The following is a 17087-nucleotide window of genomic DNA, read 5'->3' on the forward strand; positions in this document are numbered from 1 at the left end:
GGTTAAGATCTGGTGAGGATGTACTTCCAGGTTCAGACTACTACAGACTGTCTCCTTACATGGAAGAAAGAGCAAGAGGGTACTCTGGGATCAATTCTCATGGCCTAATGACCTCCCAAAGGCACCACCTCCTCCTACCATCATATTGGGGATTAGCATTTTTAACATGAATTTTGAGGACCACAAACATGTAGTTCATATAATATTTTTTTAAAAAAATATTGTTTTAGCCAGGTGCAGTGGCACACACCTTGTATTCCCAGTAATTTGGGAGTCTGAGACAGGAGAATTGCAAGTTCAAGATCAGCCTCAGCAACTTAGTGAGGCCCAGTCTCAAACTAAAAAAAATAAATAAAATAAAATATTGTTTTATTTTCTAGGACTTTGAAAGAAGTATTTAAAAATCTGTTTACAAGAGGTTTTAGTCATTATGATCGTCAGCTTAGAAATGATATATTAGTGATCACTACAATTATAGCTCAAAACCCTGGAGCACCAATGATTGTAAGTATAAGTCAAATTACATTAATTTTAATTGTGTAAGTGGTGGGCATATGGAAAGGGAATCTCGAATCATGTTGTAATATTTTTTTTTTTAAAGAGAGAGAGAGGTAAGGAGAGGTAGAGAGAGAGAGAATTTTAATATTTTTTAGTTCTCGGCGGGTACAACATCTTTGTTTGTATGTGGTGCTGAGGATCGAACCCGGGCCGCATGCATGCCAGGCGAGCGTGCTACTGCTTGAGCCACATCCCCAGCCCATGTTGTAATATTTATGTATTTTGTTGAAGTGCCAAGTTATAATGTTATGTTGGTCACCACTATACTCTACCAATCCTTTGCATATCTTTGGGAGCTTGGGATCTTCCTCTTGTTTTATCGTGTGTACACAGATTTACCATTTATGATGTTTTCTTTCCTTCCTGTCCTGATATGTTTCTATCTGGCATCATTTCTTTCTCACTGGAAGAACTTCCTTTGGTATTTCATATAGTACAAATATGTTGGCTGCCATCATCAGAGTCTCTTAGTTTCCTTTTATCTGAAAATATCTTTAGGGGCTGAAGGAATAGCTCAGGAGTAAGGTGCTAGCAAGCAAGCCTGTGGTAAATGACAGTTCAAATCCCAATTCAACTCTTCTATCTATGTGTGGGATGCTTGAGAAATCTCTGCACTTGTATGGTTCAGGCATGAGCTAAAGATTTGGGAAGAGTTTACACACAAAATTTGAGGTTCCTGCCTCTCTGACTCTCCTCTTTATGGGATTTCACCTTTCACTCTTCAGTGGCTGTGGTTGCCTCTTTCTTATGATTCTCTCAGGCCACAGGTTTATTCTGAATGGGAGAATCCTCCAGGTGCAGAATAGGGCCTGCTTTCATGCTAAAAGTCATCTAAAAGGGGATATGGGTAGAAATTTACACAGTACTATTACCTTCTTCAGAGTACTAACTTCCTTTCAATGTTGGTTTGCTCTTGGCTATGAGATCTTTTTGTTGTTGTTAAAGTTTATAATTGTTAACTGCAGGAGGATTTGTCAGGAACTACTTGATCATACCAGACACTGAGCCTCCCCATATTTTATTTTATTTGTTTTTTCAAACACTTATTTTTTAGAAGTAGTTGGACACAATATTTTATTTATATTTTTATGTGATGCTGAGAATCGAACCCAGGGCCTCACACATGCTAGACAAGTGCTCTACCGCCCAGCCACAATCCCAGCCCCTCCCATATTTTATAATGTAAAAAATTATTGAATGGTTGAAATTCTGAAATAGAATCTTTGTCAACAACATTCACACATCTGTAAATTTTATGTCAAGAAACTGGCTTGAAGGCCTCAACCCTTATCAGTAGACATCAAATGTTTCCAATATAAAAGGGGAGACATAGGGGCACTGGGGCTGAGGTTCAGTGGTAGTGCATTTTCCTGTTATGTGTGAGGCACTGGATTTGATTCTCAGCACTGGATATATATAAATAAAGTAAAGGTCTATCAACAACTAAAAAAAAAATTTAAAAAGGAGTTATGGAATTCATACTGTGCAAATGGGCAAATGCAGTCCCTTTTTATCTTTCTGCTTGTTTTATGTATTGATTTGGGGAACTTTAGAACCTACAGAGCATCATAATTAAGGCTGCAATCTGATAAATGTCTAGATAAGTATCTTTATCTAGAGGACACTGGTCAATCAGTAAGTTTTCATCATTGTCCTTGTAAACATTCTGGTGAGTTTCATAAACATGAATCAGAGTAATAGCATCCTCATATTTAAAGAAATCATATGGATCTTAAAGTAGTAAGAACATAAAGCTATAAGCTTAAAATCTCAGGGTTTGCCCTGTAAACTTTCCCTAATATGTAAAGTTCAACTAGGTTATCACTGTCAGGAATTAGTTCCCTCACTATGAAATGTTTGCACTTCTGGTCATTCTTCGGGGATTTTCATGTTAAAATTAATTTTCCATGTTGAAAACTAATTTTATTACACATATATAATGAAAGTGAGAGTGGTTGGGACAGGATTATTTAAAAAGAGAAACTATTTTAAATAACTGGATTTTCCTCCCTTAGTGTGTCAAATAAAGTGTTTTAGTCAGCTTTTTCACTGCTATGACTAAAGGACCTAACCAGAACAATTGTAAAGGAGGAAAGGTTTATTTAAGGGCTCAAGGTCTTAGTCAATAGTCAAGGTCTTAGTCAAGGTCTTAATAGTCAATAGAAGGCCAGCTCCATTACTTGGGGCTCAAGATGGAGGAAGAGTGTGGCAGAGGGAAGCAACTCAGTGGTGATCAGGGAACAGAGAGAGAGACTCCACTGGTCAGATTCAAATATATACCCCATAGCCACGCCCCCAATGAACTACATCCTCCAGCCACTCCCACCTACAACCAGTTATCACTCAGTTAATCCCATTAAGGATTAATTCACTGATTAGGTTAAGGTTATAGCTCAATCACTTTTCCTCCAAACCTTGCATTGTCTCATGAGCTTTTGGTGTCACATATCCAAACTATAGCAAAGGTATAGACAATTATAGAAGTAAAATAGGCCTAATATATTTTTAGAGTTCTTACAAAATATTCAACTATATCTTGTAAAATATACATAGAATAACATACAATACTTAAAACCTACAAAAGCAAGTTTAAATTAAGTAAATTGTAAGTCTATCTAGCTACAGTCTTTTAATTTCTTACTTTCATTCCTAATGTTAATAGTACTTACAAATTCAAATGAATTATAGTAGGAGAAATTGATAAATATATTTAAATACTAGGTAAATATAGGCATCTGTATCTTATCTTCCATCCTGATTAATTCATCTTTCTGCTTGTTTTGTGCATTTGTATTAGGAATGTGGCTTTACCAGGGACCTGATACTATTTGCAACCTTTAATGAAGGTAAAACACATAAATCTTTAAATGTCTTGTAATTGCCTTGATGAATCTTTGTATATAATTTTACTCGGTTTTGTTTCCCCTCACAGTTAAAAGTCAAAATCCTTTGGTAAAAGGCCTTAAGCTTTCTAATTCCTGTGAAGATTTTGAGTTGAAGAAATTGCTATTCAACATAATTGTGATCTTATGTAAAGATTTACCTACTGTACAGGTAAAGAGTAGTAAAAATAGGAAACTTAATAAAAATCATTTCATCTTATAGTATAACTTTTTTAAAAAAATCTTTCCCTAATTTATATCTTTATCATAGAATGTAAAAAAAAACTTACTAGCCTGAATTTCAGCTTCTAAACATTTCCTTTAATTATCTATTAATAAATAGCAAATACCTCAATTTAGAAGTTAAGAGACTTAATATGTTTAGTTTTCCTGAACTAGAGAAATAAAATAAAAGAAGTTCATACAGACCCATCCAACCTAGTCTGGCTCTGGCCATAATGACAGAGAATCATTTAATGCTGAAGAAAATCATTATTACCCTCTGTGATGCCAATATCAAACCTATGAACCTGCTTTTCACCACACAAACCTAACATCTTTAGTTTTTGTTACTATCCATTAATTTATATTAATTTATTTCCTGTGTAACAAGATTATACAATTTAAAAAATATTGAAACTGAATTTCACTTCTGTCTTATCACCCTCTAGCTAGTGGCTTTGGCAAAACTAATTAACTTCATGAGATTTAGTTCCCCTTCTGTAAAGGAACCATCATAATATTTCTGCCCAGCCCATGGGTCTCTGGTGAGGTTAGGATGAAGGCTTTATAAACTATAAAGTGATAGAAAAATATATTACTAATAATTCTATTAGTTAAGTTACTGCATTAGATAAATTTTCTTTTAGTTCTAAAACTCTTTCAAGTGCTTTTTTCTTTTCATGAAAAAGAAGTAGGAATTCATTCTATCATTAATGATGTAAATGTGGTATAGTATAGAAGTTAATGCTTTTGTCAGGTGGAAACCCAGCTACCTGGGACTTAGAGAAATTAAATAATTATGTTCTTCAACAGGTTAGTTAGTATCTCTAAATCCAGCTTCAGCATAGAGGTAACACCTACCCCATGGAATTATTATGAGGACTTAAATGAGCCTCAGCATTTTTTAGTTAATGTCACTTTGAGGAATATGCAAATATACATACACACAGATGTTAGAAATTTTCAGAAAAAAATATTTTTATAATTATAACTTTATTGTTTGTATCAAAAATATATAGTGTGTAGAACCTAAACATATTTTCTGAAATGTCAAATAGAAAATCATTCCATAAAATATGGTCCATTGATACAGTAGAGGATTATATCATTGTTAAATGATGATATGAAGACAGTAAATAAAATTTGTGTTATAGTTTACAAACCAATTTTAGTTGATTGAACAACATTTTATAGAAAAAAGAATCAAATAGCATAAAGGTTATAATGAGGTTCTTAAAGCACTTTATAAGCAATGGAATCAATTTTTTTTTATGTTATATACTTGTAGCCCAGTAATAATGGTGATAATGTATATATTTCAAAAAAAATTCTCCACTTAATTCTAACAAAAATGCTAGAGCAGTTATCTCTGGTTTCTCAACTCTTGTATACTCTTCATGTAAACTATAAAGCAGATGAATTAGAGTTTAGAAAATTCATAATTGTTATGAAAAAAATTAATAGAACATTCCAAATTAATAGAGTATTAAATATAGCCTAGCATATAGTCTTTTATAGTCTTGTGAACTGTAAATATGCATTAAGTAGAGTCAGTTATAATATTAACTTTGTTGTCATTTTAAATATCTATGCATATTTTGTTTTTATCAAAACGTTAAATTCAATGAAATTTTAAAATACTAAGCATGCAATTAAGTATGGCTTGTGACTTGAGAATTGATAAAATGTTGGTGTTGGCATAAATTCTGGTATCTATGACTAAATATTAGCTCTAGGCATTATTTAAGACAAAAATTATTTATGCTAAACAACTGAATCTGAAGTCTTTCCTTTGAGAGGTGAGGTGTAATATAGTGGTGAAGCACTTGCTTGGCATGCACAAGGCCCTGGGTCTACTCCCTAACACAACAAAGTTTCCTTTGAAAGAAGGGAATGAGGAAAGAAATGTCAACAGTTTATTAATGCCCTAAGTTTTTCTATTTGTATGGTTTTATTAGAATCAAGAACTAAAGTACATATATGAGCAGCCTAGACAAAAAATTAGTACATATATTATTGTCACCTAAAGAGTGTATACCTCAGAAAAGGGGATCCCAACCAACTGCTGTTACTGTTGAGGCTTTTGTTGTTATATTTTTGGAGTTTTTTAAATATCTGTCATCGATGTGATATTTGGAAAGGTATTATTTCAGAATTATCAATAAAACATCATATTTGAAATGTTTTATTTAATTTTCTTAGATTAAATAATGTTATTTGAGTTATACTTCTAACAAAGTTATCTTTTGCCCTTTCTCATAGCTGTTAATTGATGGCAAAGTTGTTTTGGCTTTGTTCACCTATATTAAAAAGCCTGAGAAACACAAAATAATTGAATGGTCTGCAGCACAGCATGAAGAGTTACAACTGCATGCAATTGCCACTTTGTCATCAGTGGCTCCTTTATTAATAGAAGAATACATGTCATGCCAGGGAAATGCTCGAGTACTGGCATTTCTAGAATGGTGTGACAGTGAAGGTGAGTGGCCCTTCAGGAGTCCTGTCAAAGATCAAATCTACGCATTTCACCTGTACTCTCAACATATTCATAGAAGAAACAATGAAGTTAATTAAAGTGAACAGAAATAAAAATATGTAGGTACATATTTTCAGAAAAATCCTGAGATTTCAAACTTGGACATTAGTAAAAGTCATAATGATAGTTGATACATACCTAAAAGAAATAATACATATAATTTTTTAAATTTTTATATTCAAAAAATATATTTCAGAAAGAGATAAATCCTGGTGATATTTTAATGCTTTCATTCAGGAGATATAGTTACTGTTATGATCCCTAATTGGTTTGGGTAGAACTGAGAAGTTAAATTGCTTGTTTTTGGCCATACAATAAGTGGCAAAATAAATTTAACTCAGGCTCCAGAGCCCACACTTATAACCAACACAAAATACTCAGGACAGTATTCTAAACATTTTTTAAACTTTAAATATAATGCTATTTCTAAATGAAACTTTCAAAGAAAGCATAAAGAAGGGAGAACTTGCCTTGCTTTTTATCAAGACATATCATAAAGCTATAGTAATTAAAATTATGTGGTACTGGGTCAGGGATAGTTTAAAGGAATGGAATATATGGAATGTTGGCATTTTCAGAAATGATATTGCCAAGCAGTGAAAGAAGAATGATACTGGAGAGTTGATTCTCAGTGTGGAAAAGTAAAAATTAGCTCCCTTTACTTAGTTTTTTTTTTAACCTCAAAAACAGGTAGATTTATTACCTGAGATACTTAGTTAAAAAAAAATTGTAAAATGAATCAAAGACATAAATATGAAAAGTTAAACTGTAGCACTCTTAGAAAATATGATAGTATTAGCAAAGGAAAAGATGTCTTTGAAAAGACTCATGAACTTAACCTATACAGGAAAAAGATGATATTTTGACAATTATAAAAGTTTCAAAATGGCTGAATGACAAAAGTCTGTATAAAATAAATATCAACCTACAATTTGAAGATATTTTCTACTCCTATAACTATTAAAATGGAGGTTCATCAAGAACTCCTACATATTAACAAGAAGATAATTTATTAGAGACATATTCAAGGTATAAGGACTTCCATGTCACAGAAATCCTCAAATTAAAAAAAAAAGTCTAAAATGCTCAACCTTATTGGTAATCTGGGAAATGCAAATTAAGATTAAAATTCATTACCATTTTACATTTTACAGATTTGAAAAAATTAATTGAATCTATGTAACTTGGAAATTTAGATAAGATTTAATGATGGGCTGGGGTTGTGGCTCAGTTGTAGAGCGCTTACCGAGCATGCATGAGGCACTGGGTTGGATCCTCTGAACCACATAAAAATAAAGATATTGTGTCCACCTAAAACTAAAAAATAAATATAAAAAAAGATTTAGTGAATATACCCCATGTAATTCCATTGTCTCATCAAGCTATTCTCTGAGGGAAGAAGAGGACATGAATTAGAATGTTTTTTATGGCAGTTTTAACTAGTAAATGATTCATTTATAAATTGAATGCTGAACACAATTAAAATTAATTACCTACATATACTTTTTACAGTATGAGTAATGTCAAAAACATAATACTAGGTAATGGAAGAAACTTGCAAAAGATACATACAACATGATACATTTGAGTAAAATTTTAAAGGACATATTTTTATTCAGGAGTATCTTAAGGAGAGGAAGAAGGGACAGTAGCTTATTTTTCTGAAAAGAATGAAAATAAGTATGACAAAATATTAACAACTATTTAAATTTATATATGCTCCCTCTCCCTACCCCACTAGGACTCAGTCACCTTATATCAGAGAAAAAATTTGCCATTTGTTTTCTTGGGATTGGCTAACTTTACTTAGCATTATCTTCTCCAACTGCATCCATTTACCTGCAAATGCCATGATTTTATTCTCTTTTATTGCTGACTACTATTCTATTGTGTATATATGCCACATTTTTAATCCATTCATCTCCTGGAGGGCATCTAGGTTGGTTCCACAGTTAAGCTATTGTGAATTGTACTGCTATAACCATTGATGTGCCTGTATCCCTATAGTATGCCGTTTTTAAGTCCTTTGGATATAGATACATATCAAATATATTGTTTATTTGAAATGTTTTATGTTTTAAATTTCTTGATGTAAATTAAATTATTGATTTTTCTCCACAGATCCCTTCATTAGTCAAGGTAACAGTTTTCATGGTGCAGGTGGCCGTGGCAACAAGTTTGCCCAGATGCGTTACAGTTTAAGACTCCTGAGAGCCATGGTCTACCTTGAAGATGAGACAGTAAATACAGATCTTTGTGAAAAGGGAACAATTCAACAACTAATAGGTAAAATATAACATGGCATTGTTCTCCTGAAAGTAGGTCATTTATAATACCAGAGGTTTAGTTTGAAATGTTTCTACACATTTGTCTTGTCTTTATGGCTGAGAAAGTCCTGAATATTTTCTTGATTTCTGTTTTATATTTTGCTATAAATCAACTTTTTTCTTGATAAAACATAATAATCACTAATCCTTTAAACATTTGTTGCCTCAATTAAGGAACCATTTCATTTAGGATTCCCCTCTCTCTTTTTTTTAATGGACCATTGTTGTTTCATTCTTCTAGTAATGAGATCATCATGTTTGGCCAAGCCTTTTAGAGCCGTTTTAAAGAAGTATTTGACATACTGAAATACTGGTATATTGTATATGCTAAAATGCATACATGAGTTTCTTTTCTGAAATGAAATATCAGAGTATCCTTGATTTTCTACTCAGAATTAACTGTGTTAAGTCACTTTGTCCCTAAAACCATACACATGTAATCCCAGAGTGAAATTTAAAAACTTCTAAACCAAAGTTGTTTTATCTTTTGTTACTTAAAAATAAGCAGTTCTCTAGCCCTTATCTTTCCTGATTTTGAAAAGTAAAAGCTGTTTCAGTCATTCATATGCAGTGATTGTTTCATGCAAATAATATACAGTTGGTCCTCCAGATCCTTTACATCCATGGATTCAACCAAACACTTATCAGAATTTACTCAAAAAAGAAAAAAATATGTCTGCATTGAGCATATACAGACTTTTTTCTTGTCATTAGTCCCCAAACAACAACTGTCTTTACTCCCCAAACATAGCATTTACATTGTATTAGGGATTATAAGTAATCTAGAGATGATTTAAAGTATGCAGCAAGATACACATAGTTTTTATGCAAATACTGTAACATTTAATGCAAGCATCCAAGGATTTTAGGATCCCAGCAAATTCTGGAACCAATCTTTCAAAATTACAGATGGACAACTATAATCTGCTAAATTAGCTTTCCTTTACTGTGACAAATACCTGCGATAAATCAATTTATAAAGAGCAAAGGTTGAGTATGGCTCATGATTTCTTAGGTCTCAGTTGTTGTCAGTTGATCTGTTGCTTCTAGGCCTGTAGAGGCAATATATTATGGTAGGAACACTTGGCAGAGGAAGCTGCACATCTCCTGGTGACTAGGAAGGGAAAGAAGGGGCCAGGGTTTCAATATCAACTTCAATGGCAGGCCTCCCAGTGACCTAACTTCATTACATCAGGCCACCTCCTAAAGATTCCAGCACCTCCCACTTGGTCACACCAAAGGCTTGGGACCAAGTCCTCGATATATGGACCTCTGGGAGACATTCAAGATCCAAACTATAGCCCTGATGGATGTTGATTAATTATAAATGCCTACTCAAAACCTTCTTCTCATTAAAGTACCTTCATATCCATCATTACTGGAGAGCACTGGTGCCCTCCAATTATAATGCAAGTAATGATAAAGGGATATACCAAAAAGGGACTAAGCAAAAATATTTACTTTAAAAATTTGCCTAAGATGACCAAATTTGAAAGTTTATTTTTATCACACCCATGTTCATGCTGTTGTGCAAATTTCAGTGTTAAGGCCCCAACCTAACAGGAAGTACAGTTTTGCATATATAGGAAGAAGTCTTAATCCTACCTGGGCTGAAGGAATGGATTAGGGAAAAAAGAAAGCAAATAATAAGAGTTCTTCTCTTAGTAGAACTTTTTCCCTTTATCTAAAAAGAAGCTTATCTTTATCACGTGAGTTCTAGGAGGCAGTAAACTTGTCTTTTTTAATCTAACAGAGCTTTGTAGTGGTAACATGATCAAAAAATAGTAATTAAGCTGGGCACAGTGGTGCATGCCAATAATACCAGTGACCTGGGAGACTGAGGTAGGAGAATTGCAAGTTTGAGTCCAGCCAAAGCAATTTAGAAAGGTCCTACTCAACTTAGTAAGACAATGTCTCAAAATTATATATATATTTTTAAAAAGGGCTCAGGATGTTTCAAAGCAACCCAGTTCAATCCCCAATAGCAAAAAAAAGTAATTGCATTATGAATGCAATTTCTATGTAAATATACTTTCTGTGTAGACACTGGGATTACAGACATGTATAAATGAGGACACTGGGGATCTTGTCCCTGATGAAAGCAAAATATAAAAGCATGTGTTACCCTGCATTATCAATTTAGGTGCCTAATGAGAAGTATAAAGAGAAAATATCACAGAAACTAAGATGAATGGGTAGTTTTCAAGGTTGGGCAGGCTTAATAGGAGCCTATGAGAGTAAAGTTTGTTTCAAGATTTAAAACAAAGGTTGGTCTTTCAGCAGAGAGATAGCATGGGCAGACATAGTGCTGAAATGTGCATAGTTATGTGTTCAGAAATAGTTTAAGTAGAGCTAAAGTTTTGTGAAGACAAATGCTGTGAGATAAGGTATTTTGTATAGTCAGGGACTAAGCTGGAAAGTGCTCTACCACTGAGCTACAGTGGTAGACAACAGGGTTTGAACTTCATCCTTCCTGGGAATAATTTAATGATTTTGATCAGATGAGGCTACATATATAATTCTGTGTTTTAGGAAGAAAAGCCTGGACAAAATAGAATGATTTAGAATAGAATAAGGAGAGAATAAAGGCAGGGACATGAAGGGTAGCTATATATGAGGAAAATAGTTCAGTATAAATGTACTGTGTGTTACAGATCATGGGGAAAGTTATAGGACTACACCCCAATAGGAAAGAGAATGAGATAATCTAGAAAAGAAAAACAGACCTGTGGCCAGCCAGTTACAGGATATCCTGATAACAGAATTTAGGCCCTTCTGTTCATGGCTTGTCCCTGCCCTGGCCCTCCAGCAGGTTCAGCTGTCTTCCAGAGGTTCTGAGGCCACACCTGTAATTCATCCTCATAGGTCCAACAATAGCTGCTTGGAGCCATCTATGGTAGTAGCTATGATTTCTTTGGAAACATAAGACAGTCATCCCTTTAACAGAGGAAAAATTACTTTGGTTCAATATTTAAGCCATAAAGGAAATTCCTGTTTGAGGCAAAATTTTATTCTGAATGTCATTTTATCAGTATTAATGTCTGGTTTTTAAAGTACTTTTCAGTTTTGCTTAGGTGGGAAGAGTTTTTAAAGGACATAGAATTCATTTACCTAAAGTTGAGGAGAAGCAGCAAGAAATAACAGAGGCCTGGGGCTATAGCTCAGTGGTAGAGCACTTGCCTATCATGTGTGAGGGTCTGGGTTTGATCCTCAGCACATAAAGTAACTAAATTAAATAAAGGTCCATCTACAACTAAAAAAATTACATATTAAAAAATAGCAGAAAACATCCTTAGATCTTCTATGTTTGTTTTAAAATATTGGCTCTATAAACCATGAAAAGAGGAAGAGATGAGGCAAACTATAATCTTGATATTTTGGTCATATATTTGCAAAAGTATTAATTTCTATCTCATGAAATTCTACATAGTTTTTTCTTTTGGGTAGCAGGATTTGAGCCCAGAGGTGCTCAACCACTAAGTCTCAACCCCAGACCTTTTATTTATTTATTTATTTTAAAATTTTGAGATGGTGTCTTGCTAAGTTGCTTAGGGTCTTGCTAAGTTGCTGAGGCTGGCTTTGGAACTCACGATGATCCTGCCTCAGCCTCCCAAGTTGCTGGATTACAGGAGTGCACCATTGTGTCTAGCTAAAATTCTACATATTTTTAAACAAAATGTGTTGGGCAGAGTATCAAGTTGTTAGGGCATCTTTTAGCGACACTATTAATTCTGTACTAGAATTTCTATATATGTGAGACTAATGATTGTATTGAGACATTCTATGTATGTGTGGGGCTTTTATATGTGTATAAATAGGAAATCTATGCAGGTGGGCTACTGATTGGTTATATTGAGAGCATAAGTAGTCCATTTATTACCCTCTGTCTACAGCTTCTAGGTTTCTATGCAATGAAAACAGGGCCTTCTAAAATAGTTTCTCTAGCTTAAGAAGATTTTTGGAAGAATTTCCAAATATTAACTGAATAAAATGACAATATGGTATGCAATAACTTTACATTTTTAATTTTTTTTCATTCCAGGAATCTTTAAAAATATTATAAGTAAGACTAATGAAAAGGAAGAGGCCATTATTTTAGAAATTCAGTCTGATATATTACTTATCTTATCTGGACTTTGTGAACACCATATTCAAAGGAAGGTATGTATCCTATAAATCAAAATTTTGTTGAGATCTCCCAATCATATGAATTCTTTAAAATGTTTTTCTTTTTTTTAATATTTTGGTTTAATTTAGTATTCTTTATAATTAATTACAAACAATATAATGTACAGATTTTAAATATATTTCATTAGGTTTATTTCTAATACTCTAATTCAAACATTTAATATTCCCATCTCCCTATAAAAATTGCTTATCCCTTTAGTAGCCATCCCCCTCATGCACCTCCATACAACCAGTGTTCTGATTTATATCCCTATATATCGGTTTCATTTATTCTTTAACTTTATAGGAGTGGCATCACACAGTATTTACTTTTTTATGTCTGCTTTCTGTCATCCCAAAGAAATAACATATATATTTCTGAAATACATATTGTTTAATATATCAATAGTTCATTTCTTTTTATTACAGAATAATATCCTATTATATTAATATATCAAAACCTTTTTATTTATTACCTTATTGATAGAAACTTGGGTTGTTTCCTTTGGGGCATCATGAATAAAGCTTTAATGAAAAGTCTTAAATGAGTCTTTTTTGTGCATATAATTCTTTCATTTTTCTTGAGTAAATACCTAGGAGTAAAATTGATAAACATAATGTTGTATCTTTATCATTATAAGAAACTGCCAATTTTCTACAGAGAACTGTTTTGTTATACATGTTATTTGGAGGTTTGAATTAGGTTCATACCTCAAACCAAAAGTTAGAATAGGAGCTTGATTTCCTTTGATCTCTTTTAGCTACACAATAAATTCTGAGTTTTAGAACTTGACAGCTTAAATAACAATAGATGAAACTAAAAATATAAAAATCAAAAATTATGAAGGTTTAGATAGAGTGATTTTAGGAAGAAACAACAGAAATAGTGAATGTAATTTTAGCTCCAAACCTTGATTCTCCAAACCTGTATTCTTATGCCTATACCATATGCCTATACCATATACCTATACTCTTTTAGAAACAGACTCATAATCTTGCTTATGAATAGAATAGAACAAGGTAATGAGAAAAGTAATTGGTAAAGGAAAACTATTAAATGGTAGTAATTTTATATATATTATTAAAGATTTAACTACTATTTATATAGTAATTTTTCTGTTGGGAGCATTTTAAAATCTTCCATGATAGTTATTACTATCTAGTATTCATCTGAGTTCTAGACAGCTCTCAAGGAGAGCACCCCATGGTTTATTTTTATAAAAAGAGGAGAGAATAAAGAAAATTATAAAGGGATATTAAGTTGGTATGTTGATTAATATCCTCTCTTAAAATGATTTAGAATAATCTGTCTTAAATTCCTGAGAACAAATGAGTATAATTTTTAATCATATTAAATATACTATTTCCCAAACAGTGTTGCTAACAATATTTACATGATAAAAAGTAATTTCAGGGGACAGGGTGAAGTTGGGAGGAAGAGATCACATTTTTATTTCAAGAAATAATTTTTAACAAATTTCTTAAATAGGAAATTTTTGGAACTGAAGGAGTAGATATAGTTCTTCATGTAATGAAAACAGACCCCAAGAAGATACAGAGTGGATTAGGCTATAATGTGCTTCTTTTTAGTACATTGGACAGCATTTGGTAAGTATTACTGTAATCAAGTTAGGTAGAATCACAGTATAAGAAAATTAAATCTATAGCTATATACAACAATTTTCTTTCCTTAAAACCACACCACACAGATATCTTATGCTATGCCTTTTTCTTTAAGATAGTCCAAAAATCACACCAATATCTTTTGGAAAGTAATCTCATTCACCACTCAAACAGTAAACCACTTTTTTATCTAAAATTAAATTCTTGTTTTTCTGATTTAAACCCACTCCACATTGGCCTAGTCTAAAAAAAGCAGAATGATTCACTGTTATTTATACAACATTATTCTTATATCTTGCCTCTATTTTTAGCCTCTCTGTTTATTCTAGTGGTCAATAGTGTGTTAGTATTTTTTGATCCTTTGCATTTAGATATTGTCTAAGTTGTTCAGAGAAACAGAATCAATAGAATAATATAAAAGAGATTTGTTTTAAGGAATTGGCTCACATAATTATGAAAGCTTAAAAGTCCCAAGCTGGGGGAGAATGTCTGCAAGCTGGAGACCCAGGAGAGCTGGTGTGTAGTTCTGTTTGGTGATTGCAGACCTGAGGACCAAGAGAGCCAACATTCTAGGTTCCAGTCATAAAGCTTGCCAGGCTTAGGCCCTGACTTAGGCCCTGGCTCCTCCCTAAGAGGAGCAAGTTTTTAGTTGGAGTCTCAGGGTTTATGTGCCAACTCAACAGTCAGGCAGAGGAGTTCCCATTTACTCACACTTTGTATTTTATGTAGGTCTTTGATTAATTGATAAAGATACACATTAGGAGGGACATCTGCTTTATTCATGCTACTTGAACTTTTTATCTCATTCATAATCACCCTCACAGACTAACTGGCTAAATGTCTGGCCATCGAAGAGGTGATAAATAAAACCTACTGCTTAAATGGAAGAGGTCAAGTTCTTGGCATTTGGGGCATCAGCTCCCCTACCTTACCCCCAACAAACATCATCATGAAATAAGCAGTAGAAACAGGGTCCCCTATGTTCAAGAGGGGGCCAGAGTTAGGAAGGGGACACAGGGTGGTGATCCCAGCAAGCTTGCAATGCCCAAGAGGAGTGGAGATTAGTCTTTGTTACTATTGACCACCACCACCACTAGCACCAGCAGATTATTCAGCCCATATTCCCCACTGAAGAAAGCTATAAAAGTAGCCCTGGAGGAGATCTTTAAGAATGAGTCATTTCATGAAAGCAAAAGAGAATGTTGCACTTGCAGAAAAGAAATAGGCAGTTATAAAGAAGAAATGATTGTTTTTGGTTTTAAGAAGTAGTTGAAATTAAACTACACTGGTATGGATTCTTCAAAGTTCTATTTTTAAGTAAAAGTATTAACTATTTGATTTAGGGAATGAATAAAAATATTAAATATTCTTTGAAAATGCTTTGATAGAAAGTTCTACAAATTGGAATTTAATAATTAATTTTTATCAAATGAATTGCTTTTAATTTAAGGTGCTGCATTTTGGGATGTTATTCTTCAGAAGATTACTTTCTTGAAAAGGAAGGTATTTTTCTCCTTTTGGATATATTGGCAGTAAGTATGGTTACAACAACTGTAAAACAAATATTAAATATGTCTTGATTTTTTCCCAAACCAAATATCACAGAACACTATTTTGTAAAGAAACATACCCCCAAATTATATTCAATACATTGTTTTTAAACAGAAACCTTCCTGTAGATTCATAAAGCACTAGCATATTAAAGCTTCTGAAAATGTCTCCAGTTAAGAATCAGTTTACTTAGATTAGTATTCCCAAATACATATAAGCAGAAAATTTATTTCTTTGCACACCATCCACCTGCTGAGAAACAACATGTAAAAAGCTAGACTCTTATCAAAATTCAGTCTTTTATCAATAACTTCTAGCTTTTCTCATAGTATTAGAATTAAGAGCCACAAGACAAAGATAAGAGTTGTTATTGCTGCTGCTGCTGCTGCTGCTGCTGCTGCTGCTGCTGCTTTTGTTGCAATGCTGGGGAATCAAACCTGAGTGCTGTGTAGTTAGGAGGTGATATGAGGAAGTCTGATGTGTCACAAACCACCATTTTGCAGGATGAGCAGAAGTGAGCATAGTAAACCTTCCTTCCAGTAAATAGTCACCATCAAGCCACCAAGCCATCAAGCAACTGTGAAGAATATAAACCTAAATCCTAGATTCATTTTAAATGGGGTTCATAGTCAAAATGATACAGGAGGAAAATTACAATTTTATTTAGAGAAATTTTGAGAGAGAGTCTCATGTAGAATTCTAGCAATGTCATTATCTATGATTGTCACCATTCTTGATTTTATTAGCAGTATAATAAGCCTACTTTGATTAAAACAAACATGCTAGAATTATTTGTGACCTTTCATGACCCTTAAAGAAAATTGGCTAATAATTCCATTTTTATGTCTTTATCTATAAAATAAGGATAACAATCAGCACAGTATTGGAAGACTTAAATGAGTTATATTGTGTATATGTGTGTGCCCATGCATAGTCTAGTGAATGTGCCTGCATATATGCATATACATAAATACATTGGCTAAAACAGTTCCTGACACATATTATTGCTATTTGTTTGCTATTAATAAATATTATTAGATTTTATTTAATGTGCATTGAACCAATAAAGTTCATTACAAATAATAAATATTATTTAATTTTTATTTCAACTTCAACCTTTGACATTGCCTTTCTCCTGAAAATGAAGTATAAGAAATTAAAAAAAAAATGCTGTTAAGGGTTCTGCTTGATGCAGTTCTGCTAAAATATTTATTCAGTGTG

General features: G+C 33.0%; 1 protein-coding gene across 1 annotated transcript in view; it reads left to right on the top strand.

Moving 5' to 3' along the window:
• The window catches only part of Cfap69 (cilia and flagella associated protein 69), a 67602-nt gene that overhangs the window by 34938 nt on the left and 15577 nt on the right, over window positions 1-17087 (top strand). The window contains exons 9-16 of the mRNA XM_026399356.2: window positions 381-504; window positions 3356-3404; window positions 3491-3612; window positions 5925-6141; window positions 8320-8484; window positions 12568-12686; window positions 14182-14300; window positions 15766-15847. Of these exons, the coding sequence (XP_026255141.2) occupies window positions 381-504; window positions 3356-3404; window positions 3491-3612; window positions 5925-6141; window positions 8320-8484; window positions 12568-12686; window positions 14182-14300; window positions 15766-15847 (997 nt within the window). The remainder of the gene's footprint in view (window positions 1-380; window positions 505-3355; window positions 3405-3490; window positions 3613-5924; window positions 6142-8319; window positions 8485-12567; window positions 12687-14181; window positions 14301-15765; window positions 15848-17087) is intronic.

This window comes from Urocitellus parryii, chromosome 3 (genome assembly GCF_045843805.1).
Source record: "Urocitellus parryii isolate mUroPar1 chromosome 3, mUroPar1.hap1, whole genome shotgun sequence".
Lineage (NCBI taxonomy): Eukaryota > Metazoa > Chordata > Mammalia > Rodentia > Sciuridae > Urocitellus > Urocitellus parryii.